At 45.4% G+C, this 21,996-nt stretch overlaps 1 protein-coding gene across 7 annotated transcripts in view; it reads right to left on the bottom strand.

The window, feature by feature from the left end:
- LOC144696121 (CTP synthase 1) overlaps positions 1–21,996 on the bottom strand; it is a 116,831-nt gene that overhangs the window by 54,140 nt on the left and 40,695 nt on the right. For 2 of the 7 annotated variants that reach the window (XM_078567427.1, XM_078567431.1), the window contains exons 13-19: positions 21,203–21,246; positions 20,006–20,102; positions 14,811–14,866; positions 14,396–14,492; positions 12,932–13,076; positions 8,068–8,194; positions 4,473–6,631 (exon numbers count right to left, since the gene is read on the bottom strand). In XM_078567427.1, the coding sequence (XP_078423553.1) occupies positions 8,074–8,194; positions 12,932–13,076; positions 14,396–14,492; positions 14,811–14,866; positions 20,006–20,102; positions 21,203–21,246 (560 nt within the window). In that variant the 3' untranslated portion in view covers positions 4,473–6,631; positions 8,068–8,073. Of the gene's footprint in view, positions 1–4,472; positions 6,632–8,067; positions 8,195–12,931; positions 13,077–14,395; positions 14,493–14,810; positions 14,867–20,005; positions 20,103–21,202; positions 21,247–21,996 lie in introns of those variants that run through there. The other 5 variants (XM_078567430.1, XM_078567425.1, XM_078567428.1 and 2 more) reach the window with 5 other exon arrangements.

Here is a 21,996-nt window from a genome sequence, read left to right as displayed (position 1 = left end):
GGTGTGAGTTGGGGTGATGAGGAATGGGGCTCGGTGTAAGTTGGGGTGATGGGGAATGGGACTGGGTGTGAGTCAGGGGTGATGGGGAATGGGACTGGGTGTGAGTCAGGGGTGATGGGGAACGGGACTGGGTGTGAGTCAGGAGTGATGAGGAATGGGACTGGGTGTGAGTTGGGGTGATGAGGAATGGGGCTCGGTGTAAGTTGGGGTGATGGGGAAAGGGACTGGGTGAGAGTCAGGGGTGATGGGGAATGGGACTGGGTGTGAGTCAGGGGTGATGGGGAATGGGCATTGGTGTGGGTTAGGAGTGATGAGGAATGGGACTTGGTGCGAGTTAGGAGTGATGAGGAATGGGACTTGGTGCGAGTTAGGGGTGATGGGGAATGGGACTTGGTGCGAGTTAGGAGTGATGGGGAATGGGACTTGGTGTGAGTAAGGGGTGATGGGGAATGGGACTTGGTGTGAGTAAGGGGTGATGGGGAATGGGAATTGGTGCGAGTTAGGGGTGATGGGGAATGGGAATTGGTGTGAGTAAGGGGTGATGGGGAATGGGAATTGGTGTGAGTTAGGGCAGCAGAGTTTTGGATATGCTCAAGTTTAACAGAGGGTGGAAAGCAGGAAGTGACCAGGAAACTACTGGTCTCCTGTGCTACTGGTCAAAAGTGGTTTCATAAAGATATTTCTGTTAATAGACCTCTGTGAATAAAGGGAAAGGAACCATGGTTGTGGCAGAGGGGCAGATAAGGGCAAAGAAAATATCCCCAATATTCACCAAGACCTCTTGTTCAACAGGCAACACTGACCCCTCTCCTAAAATGGTAATTATTTGATGTAAAACAAGGCAATCACATTAAAATATTGTTCACATTTGAGGCATGTCAGAAATGCTTTTTGTACATTCATAGGTGCTGGTTGTTCACCCCTAATTGTTCTTGAGGTGGTGGTGAGCTGCCTTCTCGAACCGCTGCAGTCCATGTGGTGTAGGTACATCCACAGTGCTGTTAGGGAGGGAGTTCCAGGATTTTGACCCAGCGGCAGTGAAGGAACGGCCGATATATTTTCAAGTCAGGGTCATGTGTGACTTGGAGGGAAATTTGCTGGATGTGGTAGAGGTCATGGGTTTGGAAGGTGCTGTCGAAGGAGCCTTGGCATCTTGTAGATGGCATTTTTTAATTTGTATCGCTGAGGAAGCAGTTACATTTTGATGTTGAGGTTAACAACCATACATGGATTGTAGATGGTATACACTGCTGCCATGGTGCATCAGTGGAGGAGGGAGTGAAGGATTAAGATAGTGGATGAGATGCCCATCAAATGGGCTGCTTTGTCAAGCTCCCTGAGTGTTGTGGGAGCTGCACTCATCCAGGCAAGTGGAGGGTATCCCATCACACTCCTGACTTGTGCTTTGTAGATAGTGGACAGGCTTTGGGGAGTCAGGAGATAAGTTACTCATTGCAGGATTCCTAGCCTCTGACCTGCTCTTGCAGCTGCAGTACTTGTATGGCTAGTCCAGTTCAGTTTCTAGTCAATGGCGAACCCCCAAAAAGTTGATGGTGGGGTATTCAGCAATGGTAATGCCATTGAACGCCAAGGGGAGCTGGTTAGACTCATTCTTGTTGGAGATGATAATTCCCTATCAATTACTTGTGTGGCATTAATGTTACTTGTGCAACAAAGTGTAGCCCAGTCAGTTTGCAGGTTCCTAAACATCATTGGCAAATGAGAACTGATTTGCATCAGAAGTGGTAGATACAAGCACAGCAGTGATATGTATGAATATTCTACAAGTGAGTTATGCTGATTGTTGGTGCAATAAAAAGCTTGTATTCTGTGGATTTCAAATAGGATTCTTTCTATAACTCAAGTTGTGTGTCTACATGTCTGGTCATGAATGGTTTAGAACATTTCCAACTTGCAAAGCTAAAGGTCATCAATATAAGATAATCAAGAAATGAAATAGGAAATTCAGAAGAAACTCTCAATACCCAGAGTGCCGAGATTGTGACATTCACTAACACGGAACAGTTGAGGTGAACAGTATAGAGACATTTAAGGGCAAGCTGGATAAACACATGGGGGAAAGTGGAATAGAGATAGATAAGGAAGGATGGGACGAGTTCTGGTGGGACATAATTACCACATGGACTGGTTGGGCAGATGGCCTGCTTCTCTGCTGCATAGTCCACGTAATTTTAATGAGCAGAATTGTCCTAGATTTGCACTAAATGCAGTAGTGATCGTGAAAAAAGATATTTTACCCGCCGGCCGCAATGGCGGGTTTTTGTGCTGTATCGGCCCCTTCCCTGTGCATCCTGTCTTGTTAATAATGCGCTCACAGAAAACATACTGGGTGGCTGGCGGGCAGGCTTGGATTTGCCTGTCACACCATGAATCCAGTGCTTCCTCGTTCCAGGTGCCATATTTGAAGCACACCAGAGCACAGCCTACTTCTGTCAACAGACCAGGACCGCTCCAGGCGACAGATGGCCTCGAAAGCCAAGAAGACCGCAGCCCCCAAATTTAGTGGGGCCTCTCTGGCACACAGTGGAAGGCTGTCGCGATGTCCTCTACCCCTACTCTGGCCACAAAGGTCCACCAGAGTCACCAACCCGGCCTGGGAGGTGGTGGCAGCGGCGGTCAGCACCACCGGAGGACAGGGGTGGGGGGTCAGCTATCCAGTGCCGGAAGAGGATGAATGATCTCATCTGTTCCACCAGGGTAAGTCAACCACCTCATCACTCACAACTCACAAACCCATCACACATCCACAGGGATCTCAGACCTCGAGGGACAACACTGCTAATTCTCACACACACCCTCACATCCCCATCAGGCTCATATCCTCATCCCGTCCATGGCTCCACTCACCACACAAACATTCCACTCAGTGCCATGTGTCCTGCTCACACTCTCTCCATCTGTTTCCATGCAGGAGATGGCGGCTCACATCAGCAGGAAGAGGTCCCAGACTGGGGCTGGCGTGGTCCACGTTAGGCCCCTCACTCACTCTGAGGAGCGTGCCATCACGTTGACTGGTGAGGATGTGGACCGTGCCTGCGGCGATAGTGAGGTCAGCGGCAAACACCCTGGTGAGGATCCTGCACCACATCATCCCTCTCTCAACACTCCATGTCTGCCTTGGTGCCTCAACCAACCACCCTTGCTGCCCCTTCAACTGTTGCCGACGCATCCTCACCCTATCGGCTCCCTCTCACACTCACCATTCCTCCTAACATGCCCACCCTGTTGGCTCTCCAGGAGGCAGTCATTGACTCCACACCTCCCTTGCTCGTTCACCTGGACATTTCCCCCTTACTCCCTCCTTGGCCCCCAGGCACCGTCCCCTCTCCGAACTCCCTTCCTTACACCTTCCGCCCCTCTTACTTACCTCTCCACTTGCAGCATTCTCCCCCGTTATACTGTCCTCCCAACACCTTTGACCCCCTCCCAACATTCACCCCTCTCCCAACCTCATCTCCCCCCAACACCTTCGTTGCGTGTCCCCCGCTCCACCAAACTCTCCCTCCCCCCTATACACCTTCATCTCCCACTTGCGCCTAGACCTTACTATCCACCCCCTTCACCGATCATCCATAGCAGCCCATGGCCAAGACTGTGATGTTCCAAAGCATCGACGGAGAACTCCCACCTTGCGAGAGCTGCTTCGTTGCGGAACCACATGCACGAGGATTCACCCAGCACGTGATGTACGTGTTCTTCCAGGGCCCGGGAACTGCGGCGCTCCAGCATCATCATCATCTCCTCCTCGGATGTCCGCCATCGGAGCAAGGCCCTAAAAGGTAAGTCCCGACTTCTGCCTGTCACGGTCACGCTTGCCTAGACACGTTCTGGGCCATCGTGTTTTCTCACCGGCATAACGGTAAATCGGGGGTGAGGGGATGATTCTGGTTGGGCCTTACTTGGCGGACACCATGGGATGATCCCGCTGTGATTTCACGCCAGTGTGAAACCAATTCCTGACCCCCCGCCCGGCCCATCATGACACCCGCTGCCAACAGGACTGGACAGTTCTGCCCTGTGTGTGTGTTATTTGGAGGAATGTCTGCTTGTGGTGTAACAGTCACAGCTGTGCATTAAAATTGTGTAGATAGCAAAAGGTACAGACCAGATTAGCAGCTGATCATAAAAAGTCTGTTCCAGGCCAGAGACTCTTTCTGAGCAATGTCAGAGGAGATCAGAGTTTAAATATGGAAACATTGAAAGAATGTGACCCAGATACTGGACACATTAACCCAAATACCCATTAGCAACACCCACAGCAGTAACAAGTATTCTGAAATTAAAATGGGCAATAACTGCACAAAATAGGCTTTCCTCAAACTGCAAAGCACCACAGTGAAGAATTGGGTGTCGTGAACCTGGTTTGCAAACACAACTTGTAACGGAATATTGATCAAAGGTGCTCCATCAAACTTAAAAAAGGCATAATTCACAAATCTTGAAGCGGTAGGATATTTCCATTCATCTTTATTTCAAGATCACATTATTGAGTTTGTTTCCATGATGAAATATAAAAGCAGGCACAGTTTTATTTCAAGTTTGTTGCTGCTGCTGCTGCTGCTGAGGGGAGGACAATCAGCGCCAACCTACACTCCACAGAATTCATTCTCCAGCTGTGGCTTTTCCCACTTGACTAAAATTAACAACAGAATGAGAGGAAGTACAAAGCAAGAAATGCTGGATCTCGTTAAGTGGGAATAATGTTGTTGATAGAATCAGACTCTTGTTTTCAAGTGCTGGGCGAGGTGGGGGGGGTAGCCAAGGACGACATGTATTTTTGTTCTGCCATGAGTTTGCCAGTTAGAAGCTTCTGAGTGTTGCAAACTTGTTAAATTTGAGCTTCCTGTATACTGTCAACTTAGTTTGTAGGTATCGTCAAGGAGGCAAATGAACTTGTTGCAAGTTTGCTCTGTTAATCAATAAAATTACGGCGGATCTAACATAACTCCATCTTTCCTGGACTATCCTTTAAATCCCTTAGTACCCAAAAATCCACCATTCTCTGTCTTGAACGTACTCAATGAATGAACATTGACACTCCCCTGGGATGAAGAATCCCAAAGATTCACCACCCTCAGGCTGAAGAAATTTCTCTTCATCTCGTTCCTCAATGGTTGACTCCTTATCCTAACACTGCGACCTCTATCTCTAGCTTAACTCAGCCCGGGGAAACTGCTTTTCGGCATCTACCCTGTCAAGCCAAGTTACGTCAGTTTAAGTTGGGGGTGATACAAAAGAGCAAAGCATAAAATGTGTCTAATTCTAAATTTATTGAAGGCCTGTGGGAGCGGGTAGGGTGTTTCAAAAGTTCTCACTCCGACTACAAAGAATATTTAATCAAGTTTTCACCTTGACTTGGGCTTAGAAGAGTTTTGTACACGATTCTGATGCAGTTATCCATTTTGATGTGTTCCCATCCATTTCCAGCCTTGAAGTCAAAGAGAGAACACAAGCAGAGACGAGGTGGCGAAACAGGCATCACTGTTGCTTCCATGTGGGGGACACTTCCTGGTGGGTTACCAAGCCGGCCGGGTGTGGTGTGGTGTTAAGGAGACTTGGCCGATTAAAGCAAGCGGCCCCTCATTTGCATTCCGCTCGGTGAAGTGGTGCTGGAAAATATCTGGGATAGTCCTCAGGGATTTCGACCACCTTTCGGGATTGGGAACTTTCGAGGCCACCTTGCGTAATACTGGTTCTGCTCTGAGTATTTATCAGATTTAATTACTGGAACAAGGCTGAAGTCCTGAGTAATTATACTGCTCATTTTATAATGTTCCGTGTCTGCTCGGATCTATAAAATCAGCTGTAGCTCACTTGACTGGAATGGATGGAAACATGAAACAGACTGCACTACAACCTCAATTACAGTCTGATATTTGTATGGCAGTAGTGTGATTGCATTCTAAATAAAATCAAGTACTTTCACCCTTGTGTAAAAATAAAAAGTTAAATCTTTCATCAACATCAAATGAACTTTTACAGTCCCAGTTTCACACTGAGTTTAACAGCAGAAGCTAAACAGAATAATGCAATCCTTCCAACCCCTACATATACCACTGTAACATACCGAGGTACATAAAGAAAATATATCAGCAGGAGCTTAAACTAGGCACAGGAGTCTAAATAAAAATGAAAGTTTAGATCACGTTTTGCAGAGGTAGTGTTGAAAGCAAAATACGACTTGAAACTTACAAACTTAAAATGGAGTTTGAGGGATGGGAACTTTTCAAAATGGACAACTGGCATTACATAGCAATGCCCCAAATGAATGCCACATGATCCCGCTTACTAATTCCAACACAATATGTTACTTTGATTTTGTGAAGCTGTAGAAAAATCCAAGATTCAAAAACTTAACTCTAAAATCTAGGCAGGCTGTCAGGGGATGTGCAGACGTAGCAATTCCTTGTATATAACAGATGGGTAGAATTTTCACGGTTTGACATTACACAGCAAGACAAAATTAGACAAGTGATGGTTTTCTCTGACAGCGTGCTGAGTGGACAAGACCAACAGACCAAATTATCAGCGCAAATATGTAATACTGTAAAATGAATCGGGTGTTGCAGCTCGAATGCCAACGGTTCGGATCTGTAGAAATAAGCGGCACCTGGACAAAGAGAGGGACAAAGAGAGAGAGAGAAAGGGAGAGAATTAAGAGATTCTAGAACCAGGAGTCATAGTCTTAGGTCAGTCATTTAGGATTAAGATGAAGAGAAATATCTTCAAACTCAGAGGATTGTAAATCTTCAGAATTTTCTATCCCAGAGGGCTGTGGATGTTCAACTGATGAGTATATTCAAGATTGAGATTGGTATAATTTTGGGCACCAAGCAATTAAGGGTATGGGAACAAGGTGGGAAAGTGGAGCTGACATAGGAATTGAACCATGATCTTATTGACTAGTGGAAGAGGCTCGAGGGCTGTGTGACCTACTCCTGCTCCTATTTCTCATGTTCTTTATATAACTAAAAAGAATCTTTTCCACTAATTTTCTCCCTCTGCTCCAGAAGGTCCTTGCTGTGGTATAATTTTGCAGGTGCCACTCTCCAGTGTTTCAACCAAGTTTCCATCCTTAATGAAAGTCTAGACAGTGTCAGTAGCCCCCCTCTCTCAGTTGAGTCGAAGCTTACCCTCATGCCTTATCTGCTTTCTAGGTGGCCACTCGATAGCAATTAGGAACAGGAATCCTGGCGTTATTGTCCTCTCTCCAGCCCCAGGGTAGAGGCCCGATGCAACATTTACTGCTGTCCTGACTAAGCTCAGCACAGAAGAGACCTAGCCCTCTGGGATCTCCCTGACCTGTACAGCTCACCTGCTCAACACCTTTCCCAGCTGAGCCACTTGGAGAGCAGGCTGATAGTTCTTAAGGAGCAGCGGTCTCCAATTTGGAGCGGTAGCTGAAGATTTGAGTCAAGTACCATCAGCAGCAAGTAGGATGGATGGGACACAAAGTTCCACTCTCCAACCTGGACACTGATCAACTTAGTGAGCGCAATAGCAAGTGTACAGCTCTGAAAAAGAAAATAGGGAAAAGCTGCCACCCTCGATCCCAATTAAGCAAAGAGGGTTTTGCATGGGGCGTAATAGATTCCATGGTACTGTTTGGAGAATACCCCCGCTGCCTGATATTTATCCCTTAGCTAACATCACTCAAACAGATCATCTGGTCTATCTCATGGTTGTTTGTGGGATCTCACACAAATTAGCTACTGCGTTTCCATCATAACAACACTTCAAGAGTACTTCATTGGCTGCAATGAGTGTTTTGGGCAGTTCTGAGATTATGAAAAATGTCAAGCCTGAAATGATTTCTCGAATTTGAAGAGCTCACCAATATATTTTTTAAAGCAAGAAGCGGCTTTAATAATGTAATTTTAATAAGTAGTCACCTTAAGACAGGTACTTAAAAAATCTCTCTCCTTACGTTATGCAAATTCTTTCTTAAAGGGGCACCATCCTAAAAGGCTGTGCAGATTTGTGCTGTTCACCACAGTAATGGGAACCAAGACAGATCCAAAACCCAAGACAGGTCACAAAACTTACCAAATATTATTCTTGTAGTAGAATAGCTGGCAGCTTTAAATCAACAATCTCAGAATCCGGTGAATTACTTCCACTTTGATCACTGTATGTGTCTCTGGAGAGAGCAGAATCACAGGGCATTAACTCGCTGGCGTGTGGGGAGAAGAAAACAAGTTTTGTTTTTAGACACACACACCCACTATTCCCTCCCCCACCAACCCACCCGCCCACCACCACCACCACCACCAACCCCAAGCACAGTATATTTAGAGATTAAAAGTAGGAGGCCTCTATGTTCCTTTCCTTTGTCCAGAACAGATCAACTGGCTGAGATCATCTGAAAATAGTGAAGTACAAATCAAATTGGGATCTTCCTCGTCTAAATGGCTTCTAAAACCTCTCCCAGTGTCTCACTGTAGCCGATCTAAAACATATTTTTAACCTGTAAGCGTTTTGCCTTATGAAAAACTTTTTTCTCCCCCCAAAGGAAGTCTTGTTAAATTCTAGAAGCTGAGGAATGTGAGATTTTAACAACCTTCTGCTGTTAGACAGTCAACTCCCATTCGAAGAAATTTGACCAGATGGGCCACCTAAACTTGTAGTTGAGGACAATCAATATTTAATATTAAGAGCTGAGGAACGACAACATGTCAAAGCACGACATTTTTCTTTGTTTTGAAAATACAGCTTCTGAATGTTACAATGATTAGACTTTCAACCAGTCAGGTACATAAAAAATGTGCTGTAAACTGATCTGGGTGCAGTATTACACCCATAGGCCTATAGTGGGCAAGCTGTTTACTTTCAAAGAGCTGGTGGTTATAGACAGCTGATAAATTTTACAGTAATTCAATCCCATTTACAGGGCAGGTATGTTAGCTTGAAAATTGTACGTATCTGTCAAATTTTCTTCTACAAACTTGGTATTTGACTGAAACACTAAATGCCTTCCACAAATACGAAGATTAAACAGATGCTTCATCCTTAATATTTGCACCATTGCTTCTAGGCCAAGGCTGAGAGAAAAGTGGTGCATGTGGAATGTGGTGGTGACCAGGAGGTTTTTATTTTATTCACGCACGGGATGTGTGCTGGCTGGGCCCAGCATTTATTGCTCATTCCTAGTTGCCCCTGAGAAGGTGGTGGTGAGCTGCCTTCTTGAATCACTGCAGTCCATGTGGTGTAGGTACACCCACGGTACTGTTAGGGAGGGAGTTCCAGGATTTTGACCCAGCAACAGTGAAGGAACGGCGACATATTTCCAAGTCAAGACAGTGAGTGGCTTGGAGGGGAACTTCCAGGTGGTGATGTTCCCATGTATCTGCTGCCCTTGTCCTTCTGGGTGGTAGCCGGCGTGGGTTTGGAAAGTGCTGTCTAAGCAGCCTTGGAGAGTTTCTGCAGTGCATCTTGTAGATGGTACACACTGCTGCCACTGTGCATCAGTGGTGGAGGGAGTTTGTGGGTGTGTCGTCAATCAAGCGGACTGCTGTGTCCTGGATGGTGTCGAGGTTCTTGAGTGTTGTGGGAGCTGCACTCATCCAGGCCAGTGGAGAGTATTCCATTACACTCCTGACGACTCCAGAATTGTACTCAACCACAAACTGTAACCTCGTGGCCCGGCATATCCTCCACACTACCATTACCACCGAGCCAGGGGATCAACCCTGGTTCAATGAAGAGTGCAGGAGGGCATGTCAGGATCAGCACCAGGCATACCTAAAAATGAGGTGTCAACCTGGTGAAGCTACTGCACTTGTACTTGTGTGCTAAACAGCATTAGCAGCAAGTGATAGACAGAGCTAAGTGATCCCACAACCAATGGATCAGATCTAAGCTCTGCAGTCCTGCCACATCCAGTCGTGAATGGTGGTGAACAATTAAACAACTCACTGGAGGAGGGAGGTCCATAAATATTCCCACCCTCAATGATGGGGTAGCCCAGCACATCAGTGCTGACTTGTGCCTTGTAGCTGGTGGACAGACTTTGGGGAGTCAGGAGGTGAGTTACTCGTTGCAGGATTCCTAGCCTCTGACCTGCTCTCATAGCCACAGTATTTATATGGCTAGTCCAGTTCAGTTTCTGGTCAATGGTAACTCCCATGATGTTGATAGTGGGGGATTCAGCGATAGTAATGTCATCGAATGTCATGGGGTGATGGTTAGTTTCTCTCTTGTTGGAGATGGTCATTGCCCTGGCACTTGTGTGGCGTGAATGTTAGTTACCACTTGTCAGCCCAAGCCTTGATATTGTCCAGGTCTTACTGCATTTGGGCATGGACTGCTTCAGTATCTGAGGAGTCATGAATGGTGAACATTGAACAACGATCAGCGAACATCCCCACTTCTGACCTTATGATGGACAGAAGATCATTGATGAAGCAACTGAAGATGGTTGGGTCGAGGACACTACCCTGAGGAACTCCTGCAGTGATGTCCTGGGACGGAGGTGATTGCCTTCCAACAATCACAACCATCTTCCTTTGTGCTAGGTACGACTCCAACCAGTGGAGAGTTTTACCCTGATTCCCATTGTCTCCAATTTTGCTAGGGCTCCTTGATGCCACACCCGGTCAAATGTGGCCTTGATGTCAAGGGCAGTCACTCTCACCTCACCTCTGGATTCAGCTTTTTTGTTCATGTTTGAACCAAGGTTGTAATGAGGTCAGGTGCTGAGTGGCCCTGGCGGAACCCAAGCTGGGCATCAGTGAGCAGGTTACTGCTAAGCACGTACAGTTTGATAGCACTGTTGAAGACCCCTTCCATCACTTTACTGATGATTGAGAGTAGACGAATTGGGCTGTAATTGGCCAGGTGGGATCTGTCCTGCCTTTTGTGTACAGGACATACCTGGGCAATTTTACACATTGTCAGGTAGATGCCAGTGTTATAGCTGTACTGGAACAGCTTGGCTAGGGGCGTGGCAAGTTCTGGAGCACAAGTCTTCAGGACTATTGCCAGAATATTGTCAGGGCCCATAGCCTTTGCAGTATTCCAGTGCCTTCAGCCGTTTCTTGATATCATGTGGAATGAATCGAATTGGCTGAAGATTAACATCTGTGATGCTGGGGACCTCCAGAGGCCAAGGTGGATCAGCCACTCAGCACTTCTGGCTGAAGATTGTTGCCAATTCTTCATCGTTATCTTTTGCACTGATGTGCTGGGCTCCCCCATCATTGAGGGTGGTATTATTTATGGACCCATCTCCTCTAGTGAGTTGTTTAATTGTCCACCACCATTCACGACTGGATGTGGCAGAACTGTAGAGCTTAGATCTGATCCATTGATTGTGGGATCGCTTAGCTCTGTCTATCTCTTGTTGCTTATGCTGTTTGGCATGCAAGTAGTCCTGTGTTATAGCTTCACCAGGTTGCCACCTCAATTTTAGGTATGCCTGGTGCTGTTCCTGACATGCCCTCCTGCACACTTCATTGAACCAGGGTTGGCTTGGTGGTAATGGTAGAGTGGGGGAGATGCCAACCACAATCTGTAACCTTGTGGCCTGAGTACAATTCTACTGCTGCTAATGGCCCACAGCGCCTCATAGCAGCCTAGTTTTGAGTTGCTAGATTTGTTCGAAATCTATCCCACTTAGCACGGTGCCCGTGCCACACAAGGCAATGGAGGGTATCCTCTTGTGAAGGCAGGACCTCGTCTACACAAGGGCTATGTGGTCCTACCGATACTATCATGGCCAAATGTATGTGCGGCAGGAAGATTGGTGAGGATGAGGTCAAGTATATTTTTCTCTCTTGTTGGTTCCCTCGCCACCTGCTGCAGACTATGTCTAGCAGCTATGTCCTTTATGATTCGGCTAGCTCGGTCAGCAGTGGTGCTACTGAGCCACTATTGGTGATGGACATTGAAGTCCCCCACCCAGAGTACGTTCTGCGCCCTTGCCACCCTCAGCGTTTCCTCCAAGTGGTGTTCAACATGCAGCACTGATTCATTAGATGAGGGTCGATATGTGGTAATCAGCAGGAGGTTTCCGTGTCCATATTTGACCTGATGCCACGAGACTGCATGGGGTCCAGGGTCGATGTTGAGGACTCCCAGGGCAACTCCTTCCTGACTGTATACCACTGTGCTACCACCTCTGCTGGAAATGTCCTATCGATGGGACAGGACATATCCAGGGATGGTGATGGTGGAGTCTGGGGACATTATCTGTAAGGTATGACTCTGCGAGTATGACTATGTCAGGTTGTTGCTTGACTAGTCTGTGAGACAGCCCCCCCAATTTTGGCACAAGCCCCCAGATGTTAGTAAGGAGAACTTCGCAGGGTCGACAGGCCTTTGTCATTTCCAGTGCCGGGTAGTCATCCCGGTTTCATTCCATAAGTGCTGAAACCCGTCAGCGGAAAGGGAAAGTGAGCTGTAGGAAACCCTGAGTCTTGTGGTGGGAGGCCTGAGGGGAGGGGTGCGAGAGGTAGGGAACCTGCCAGTGGGCACTAAGAGTTATAACTTACTACTTTATTTTTGTATGTTTTCCAGATTAGCAGTTGTCAATTATATAGAATTCACTGCACAGACGCAGGCCATTCAGCCCAAATGGTCAATGCTAGTATTTATGCTCTACACAAGAGTATTTCCACCCTACTTCATCCAATCTCAACAGCATTTCCTTCTATTCCTTTCTCTGACGTGTTTATCTAGCTTCCCTTTAAATTGATCTATACTATTGCTCTCAGTGATGTGGGGGGCTGAGCATGGCAGCTATGTGTTAGAGAAAAGCTTTTCTTAACAAACCACAAATGGCAAAAATACAAGCAAAATAAAAAAAGCCCAGTTGTGAGCCTACACTGAATCAATTAGAAAGCTCACGTGGACGTCTATATGTTCACAATAAAACAAACAGACAGACAAACACGCATCTTGCAGTTGTTACCTAGGTGACAGTCTACAACCCTTTTCCAAGTAACGTTGAAGTTTCCCTGAAGCAGCCAACATCAAGCCAAAGTACGGTGGTGACGGTTTCATGGGTCTGGAGGTAAACTCTGGGTGATACTGGACCCCAACAAAATAGGGATGATCTGAAAAAGACAGTGGTGAGAAAATTTCGTCAAGTCCCCACTCAAGTACAAAACTTCAGATTACTTGAATCAGAGTTAATCAATCTTGGAGGACAGAGGTAAACTTGCACTCAAACGTTGACCTTCCCATTCACAAAGACAAAAGACCCACCAGGAATCACTTCAAATCTTACCAGCCATTCTGGGAAACTGCAACTGTAGCTGGTATGAGCCCACTATCCAGGCAGAAGGCTATTAGGACACAGGAAGGCCTCAACCTCAAAACTGACCTAACAGCATAGGAATTCACCAAGGCTCCTTCGGCAGCACCTTCCAGGCCCATGACCACTACCATCTAGAAGGACAAGGGCAGCAGGTAGATGGGAACACCACCACCTGGAAGTTCCCCTCCAAGTCACTCACAATCCTGACTTGGAAATATATCGCCGTTCCTTCACTGTCGCTGGGTCAAAATCCTGGAACTCCCTCCCTAACAGCACTGTGGGTGTACCTACACCACATGGGCTGCAACGGTTCAAGAAGGCAGCTCACCACCACCTTCTCAAGGGCAACTAGGGATGGGCAATAAATGCTGGCCCAGCCAGCGAAGCCCACATCCTGTGAATGAATAATTTAAAAAAAAAAGAGGGCCCTGGCTTCAACCTCCCTTAAAGAGTGGGCAGCACTCAACTAAACCTGCACAGGGCATGGACAATGCAGCCTCCAGCTCCACAAGTGGAGGGCGAGGGGAGTGAGACTGTGGCCATGGGTTCCAGAGCATGGAACACATCACAATAATCTGCCCACCAGGAATTGCTGTGGGAGGTGTCTCGTTTGGCCACTCGGCATCACCATTGAATGGAGCCAAACTATAAGCTTTACTCGTCATACAAAACTAATAGCTGAAGCATCAAACAAAAATTATTCAAGATATTGTGTATATTATCAGAAAACCAAGACGTTCCACTAAGACATTAACAATATTTTGATCACAATAAAAGTTATGGCAAGCCCGCCATAACTTGTAACATTGTCACACAATGTGTGACAAGAGACTGTAGCTAAAGGGAAGCCCAAAACTGAATTGACTATAAGGATGCATCAGTTTTAAATGTATGAAACCTTTCCCCAAAATAACCTTCAAGCACTGAATTTGTTCGTGGGGGCTACATATTCAACACTGCAGCCAGTAGCTTGGGGATTTATTCAAAGTTTTAATAGGCTAGATGCTGGTTCAAAGAGTAAACTTTACAAAAAGGACTCTGTGATCAGTGATTCAAAATATTTGAGAAGAATTAGCGTTGTAGCTCGTTTTCTGACTAAGGCATCTCTTCCCTTACCATCGAGTTCAATTATTTCCATTCGCTCTCCCTCCACATCCTGACCAACAAATCGAAATCCCCTTTCTTCAAAGTTATTTCTCATTTCTGGATTTACCTGAAATACAACATATTGGAGCATTTTTTGTTCTTTGCTTCAATGCAGTTAGGTGGAACTTTTTGGTGGAATCCAATTGGGAAGAAAGGTTTTGATGCAAAAGGGTTGACATGCATTGCAAATTAAAAAAATAAGTCATTAGAAAAGGAGAGAAATGTATACTTAAAACTAAGAAAATTGCGAGACAAGGGACAGATTTGATGTTCTTAACAGGGCTTGAGGAAAAGATATCATAATAAAAATGCCGAATGCTGTTATGGGTTCATTTTTCCAGGTGAAGAGTGCAGAAAGCTCCCAGAAAAGCAAAGCAGTTTGTACCTCATATCGATGTCTGTGTCGTTCTTCAATATAGTCACAATCCTTATACAACTTCCCTAAAGGTCAAAGAAGGTATAAATTAAAACTCTTCAAATGAGAACGCTCACACACACACACACACACACACAAAAATGACCAGCTCTGTTGCTGCAAAAATATTTTGCCTGGAAAGATTTCTATGAACTGGGCTGATGCTTGATTATTTTGTCCAAATCTTTGCTGAATCATATTTATTTATCTTTTCATATTCATTTGAATTTATCAGCATCCTGGGGTTACCACTGACCAGAAACTGAACTGGACTAGCCATATAAATACTGTGGCTACAAGAGCAGGTCAGGGGCTAGGAATGGTGCAATGAGTAACTCACCTCCTGACACCCCAAAGCCTGTCCAGCATCTACAAGGCACAAGACAGGAGTGTGATGGAATACTCTCCACTTGCCTGGATGAGTGCAGCTCCAACAACACTCAAGAAGCTTGACACCGTCCAGGACAAAGCAGCCCGCTTGATTGGCACCACATTCACAAACATTCACTCCCTCCACCATCGACGCACAGTGGCAGCAGTGTGCACCATCTACAAGATGCACTGCAGCAGCTCACCAAGGTTCCTTAGGCGGCCGTTTCCAAATCCACGACCACTACTATCTAGAAGGGCAAGGGCAGGAGACACATGGGAACACCACCACCTGGAAGTTCCCCTCCAAGTCACTCACCATCCTGACTTGGAAATATATCGCCATTCCTTCACTGTCGCTGGGTCAAAATCCTGGAACTCCCTTCCTAACAGCACTGTGGCTGTACCTACACCACATGGACTGCAGCGGTTTAAGAAGGCAGCTCACAACCACCTTCTCAAGAGGCAATAAGGGGTGGGTAATAAATGCTGGCCCAGTCAGCGAAGCCCACATCCCAGGAATGAAAAAAAAATTGGAAATTGGTTTTTGTTTTGTTTACACAGCGACTTGCTGTGATCTGGAATCTGCTGCTTGGAAGGCCAGTGGGAGCAAATTCAAGTGTCACTTTCAAAAGGGAGCTGGATGAACACTTTTGAGGAGGAAAATAAGTTGGGAGGGATGCGGGGTGAAGTGAAGGGCATTGGGACTAATCCGATTGCTCTTTCAAAGAGGCAGTGCGAGATGATAGTGAGCACAGGAGACATTCCTACAGCAAAATCCAGTATTATAATTTCTGAATTTCAATACGGTTAAGGAATCTTCCAAAGAAAAGCAGGTGGGAAACAAGCAAGCCATGATATTCAAGTGATTCAATAAGGCAGCCATTTTGTCCATCAGGATAAAGAGCTTGATGGTTAAATAAACTACATTCTAAACTTAAAAGAAAACCTTCACTCTTAAGAGCTGTTGACTTATGAACAGACTGGCACCAGCTTGGTAAATGCGGACCTAACAGAACAATTGAAAGGAGGATTGCTCTGATTCCTATTCAAGGATAATTAGATTTGCTCTGGGATTGAAGACTCAGACTGATTCATGAAAGTGGATCTAAATTGTCTGTTGGGTCTTTTTCTATTTCTGGTCTCTGCATTTTTCCAATTGCACCTCAGATTATAGATTACTAGCAAAGTTTTCCCAAGTTACCAGATTAATCTTGCAGCGTTCCACTGAAGCCAAAGTCAACACCTAAAAAAAACTTATGTGACGGAAGGGCCTGGGTTCCTTTACAAATACATCAAAAGGTACAGCGACTTTAACATGGCAAAGTGTCCCAAGTAATTTACTAAGTCAACTCCGTTAGATTCAAGGTTGTTATGGAAAAGGACAAGGAAGGGCCAAAAATCAGAGTTCTAAACTGGGGGAAGGCCGGTTTTAATAAGGTCAGATATGATTTGGCCAGAGTGGACTGGGAGCAGCTACTTTTAGGTAAATCTGCGTCAGAGCAGCGGGACTCATTCAAGAAGGAAATAGAGAGAATACAGGGCCAACATATTCCAGTAAAGATAAAGGGTGGGACCAATAAATCCAGGGAACCCTGGATGTTGAGGGATATACAGGATTGGATAAAGAGAAAAAGGGAGGCTTATGGCAGATACCGAGGGCTCAAAACAGCAGAAGCCCTGGAGGAGTACAGAATGTGTTGGGGGAATCTTAAAAAGGAAACTAGGAGAGCAAAAAGGGGGCATGAAAAATAATTGGCGGGTAAAATAAAGGAAAATCCAAAGTTATTTTACAAGTACATTAAGAGTAAGGGGATAACTAGGGAAAGAATAGGGCCCATTAAGGACCATAGCGTTAATTTGTGTGTGGAGCTGAAAGATATAGGTAGAGTTCTAAATGAATACTTTGTGTTGGTGTTCACAAGTGAGAGGGACAACGTGGGTTTGGAAATCAGGCAGAAGAACTGTGATATAATTAAAGAATTAGCATAGAAAGGGAGGAGGTTCTAAGTGGTCTGGCAGGCTTAAAAGTGGATAAATCTCTAGGCCCGGATGAAATATATCCCAGGCTGTTGAGTGAGGCAAGGGAGGAGATAGCAGGGGTGCTGGCAATAATTTTCAACACCTCTCTGACCACAGGTAAGGTGCCAGAGGACTGGAGGACAGCCAATGTGGTACCGTTATTCAAGAAGGGAGGAAGGGATAAACCAGGGAACTACAGACCAGTCAGTCTAACCTCAGTGGTGGGGAAACTATTGGAAGCAATTGAGGGACAGAATTAATCTACACTTGGAGAGGCAGGGATTAATCAAGGACAGTCAGCATGGTTTTGTTAAGGGGAGGTCATGTCTGACCAAATTGATTGAATTTTTTGAAGAGGTGACCAGGTGTGTAGATGAGGACAATACATTTGACGCAGTCTACTTGGACTTCAGCAAGGCTTTTGATAAGGTCCCGCATGGAGACTGATAATGAAGGTAAGAGCCCATGCGATCCAAGGCAATTTGGCAAATTGAATCCAGAATTGGCTGAGTGGCAGGAAGCAGAGGGCGATGGTCGAGGGGTGTTTTTGTGACTGGATGCCTGTATCCAGTGGGGTTCCACAGGGATTGGTGTTGGGTCCCTTGCTGTTTGTGGTATATATTAACGATTTAGACTTGAATGCAGGAGGGTTGATCAGTAAGTTCACGGATGACATGAAAATTGGTGGGCTGGTAAATAGTGAGGAGGATAGCCTTAGATTACAGGAGGATGTAGCTGGGCTGGTCAGATGGGCTGGTCAGATGGGCTGATCAGTGGCAAATGGAATTTAATCCGGACAAACAAGGCACGGGAACTCATAATGAATGGTAGGACCCTGGGAAGTATCGAGGATCAGAGGGACCTTGGTGTGCATGTCCATCAGTCCCTTAAGGTAGCGGGACAGGTAGGTAAGGTGGTTAAGAAGGCATATGGGATACTTGCCTTAATTAGCCAAGGCATAGAATATAAGAGCAGGGAGGTTATGCTGGAACTGTATAAAACGTTAGTTAGGCCACAGCTAGAGTATTGCGTGCAGTTCTGGAATCTGCATTATAGGATGTGATTGCACTAAAGAGAATGCAGAGGAGATTTACCAGGATGTTGCCTGGGCTGGAGAGTTTTAGTTATGAGGAGAGATTGGATAGACTGGGGTTATTTTCCTTGGAGCAGAGGAGATTGAGGGGGGACATGATTGAGGTGTATAAAATTATGACGGGCATAGATAGGGTAGACAGGAAGGAACTTATCCCCTTGGTGGAGGGATCAATAACCAGGGGGCATAGATTTAAGGTAAGGGACAGGAGGTTTAAAGGGGATGTGAGGAAGAATTTTTTCACCCAGAGGGTGGTGGGAATCTGGAACTCACTGCCTGAAAGGGTGGTAGAGGCAGAAACCCTCATAACATTTAAGAAGTATTTGGATGTGCACTTGTGATGCCATGGCATACAAGGCTATGGGCCTAGTGCTGGAAAATGGGATTAGAATAGTTAGGTACTTGTTTGACTGGCGCAGACGCGATGGGCCAAAGGGCCTTTTTCTGTGCTGTGGACCTCTATGACTCTAACAGACTAGTCCTCTTAGTAAATCACAATATTCCACATTTCACCCATTTTAAGTCCTTGCTCTTTCCAGCCTGTTCACTGCAGTAAGGTTACATTCATGTACATGTTATATATTTCTTTGGCAGAGGCCACGTTTGTTTTGCAGGGACTCGTCCATCAATTCTTTGAACAAATTCAGGTAGGATCATTGGCTAAATTCATGGTTACAGTATAGGAGGTCATTCGGCCTGTTGTATGTGTCAGCACTTGGCAAGAGCTACTCAGTTAGTCCCACTCCCCTGCCTTTTCCCTGTAGCCCCGCAGCAGTTTTTCCTTCTGGTAATTATCCAACTTCCTTTTGAAAGCCATGATTGAATTTGCCTCCACCACACTCTCAGGCAGTGCATTCCAGGTCCTAACCACGCACTACGTGAAGTTTTTCCACGTCGCCTCTGGTTCTTCTCCCAATCGCCTTAACTCTGAGTAGATTTTGCTGGCTTTGTTTCAGATTTTACCATCAGTTCACAGGTATCTCATCTTTGTGTGTGTGATGGTGCATGGTGAGAGATGCTGTGTTTGAAGTCTCTGGGCTAAGTGTGTGATAACAAATAACCTTTACTTTTAAATTCACAAAAGCTTGCTGCTGGAAGTCACTTAAATTGGGACAAACGCAGCAACCTCACACATTGAAACACTTTGATCACAAACAACGCATGCATAAACTCTGTCCATGACAGCACCATATAAGTTGTTGTAGATAGTACACAAGGGAGGATACAAGAGACAAAACCAATGCAACTGTCCTTAACTTTCTGTAACTGATATACAGAGTGTGGTCATTGGGAAGGCAGGTGGGGTGGGAGGGGATGGTAGGGGGCATGGGGCGGAAAGTACACCCTTCCTCCCAATTCCCAAGGATCCTGTTCTCCTTTAGGGTGCCAGTAGAAACAGACACTGTTCCCATTATCACAAGCTCACTGCCTGGTTATGCGGAGAGGCCAGCGCTTAATGCTACAGCCCGTGACATGACCATGGAGCAAATAAACATTCACACAGCAATGATTGGTATTTGCTTCAAGCGGTTCAGACTTGCTAACCAGGATCGCTCCCCAAGAGGCAAGTCCCCAGGCCATTTGTTACTCTTTCATTTGTCACAGCTTCTATGAAGCAGCAATTGAAAAGGGAATAGGAAAACAAGACATGCAACTGAAAGATATAAAATTAAACTCCTACTTAATACTGAATTCTTTTCCTTCAGAATTGTTTTTCTCTTGCCAAGCCTCATGGTTCCTCCCATTTCCCCGGGATTGTGTTCTGGCATGTCAATCACCTGTACAAAACGTGACACAGAATTTTAAAATCTTCGTCTTACGAAGGCACCTACATTAAATTCATTATTTGTAATTAGCATCTGTTGTTAAATAATTCCTGCAGCATGATATATTTTTACATCCTCTATCTCCTTGCAATTCTCTCTCTCAGAAAACTATGAGTGCTCAATAGTTCAGTGTATTCAATACAGATTGTAGGATTTTGGCCTACCAAGGGAATTAACGGATATGGGGATAGTTTGCGGTCTCGTGGTGCAGTGGGTAGTGCCCTTTCCTCTGGGCCAAAAACTCCGGGTTCAGGACTTGATGGCCACGGAAGGTACATTCATAACGTGGCCAAACAGGTTGATTATCAGCCTGTAAATCCTTCCAATATGCCCAATAGCAGACGGTAAGAGCGGGAGAGTTTCCTGGTCAGCCATGCTACAGGAGGCAATGGCAAACCACTACAGTACTTTGCCAAGCATGATCACAGACCAATCCAATGGAAGTCCACAGTCGCCAACTCCATCTTAGGGCATAGAACCTGAAGGAGTAGGAAGAGGGGATAGCATGGAAAGGTGGAGTGGTGGTAGAAGATCAGGCAGGATCATATTGAATAGTAGAGCAAGCTCGAGGGGCCAAATGTTCTTACGATATAGGCGTTGAGAAAATTTTATCCACTCACCAGACCATCTTAGATGTCTTGAGTTTTCTGACCTTGTAGAATACGCCTACTTATCAAGGGCACATAGCAATAAAAGGTGATCAGACTCCATTACCTCAACCTCTTTTTTTCAGTCTTACAGAATTTCTCCCCCCCCCCCACCCCCCCCCCACCCCCAAAACCTAAGGGGGTTCAGGGAGTCTCATGTGACTGTGGGATAACCATGACTGCAGTGAACAAAGCACTGTGCTTTCTGAACAGGACATGCGCAAAGGCAAGTGGACCTTTTGTCAAACAGCAATGTGACCAAAAATTGTTCAAGAGGCGCACACGATACAATCAGCAAAACCCACATTCCTATTTGCTTCATGGGAGATGGCTGACCAACTCAGCAGGAAAGGTAGGAAACATTTCAAAGAAACACAATTACTTCAGTGGATACTGCATACGTACCACAGGATGATTTGTATTAGGATTAAATTCAGTTGAATTGGCATCTGTAAAAGCAAATGCATGCAATAAAATTTATTGTATATAAGGCACAGGCTTTATACGTTTCTTACCCTGAAGAAACCTAATCGCAAGATCAGTGATTACATAGTAACATTTACTGGAGGAAACAGGGCTGAATTCTGGCATAAATTTTACATGCTGCCCTATTTTGAAAGCTCATTTTCCCCATTAAAAAAAAACTAGAACCTTCAAAAAAAAATAAAATCCTTGCTAGGAAAAACACAGCAATGAAAATGATCATTTTGAAATATGTTTGCCAGATGTACTCATTTGATTGAAAAATGTACAGTTCACATTTAAATTTATAACATTAATAAGAGAATATAAATGACTACATGTGTTTCGCTCAGAGTGAAAAATGGGCTCTTGAAGTCTTAAACCAGAAATACAAATTGAAGTCACCAGGGAAAAAAAAAAATCAATTGAGCCAAACATTAAAGATCATGAGAAAACTATGGCCCAGATTTTGCAGTAGTATTGATAGTGAAACTACAATCACTGTCATCACTCCACTGAAACTGACAGCAACATCTGGAATCCGCACGTGTGGGGCTGAATGCAAAATCCAGAAGTTGCTTTCCTCAGGACAATGCCTTGACCAGTCAGGGCCAAGGATGCTGGTTTAAATTTCAAACAATGCTTGGCAGTTAACTGTTGGTCACCATCACTGGTGCATTCTCCATGGCAATGCTACTTGTCAACCAATCAGCACTCTCTTCACATACAGTATAAAT

This window comes from Cetorhinus maximus, chromosome 21 (genome assembly GCF_964194155.1).
Source record: "Cetorhinus maximus chromosome 21, sCetMax3.hap1.1, whole genome shotgun sequence".
In the NCBI taxonomy this organism is placed as follows: domain Eukaryota; kingdom Metazoa; phylum Chordata; class Chondrichthyes; order Lamniformes; family Cetorhinidae; genus Cetorhinus; species Cetorhinus maximus.
Note: the sequence above shows the minus strand (reverse complement) of the source record. Positions and strands in the feature narration are given on the sequence as shown.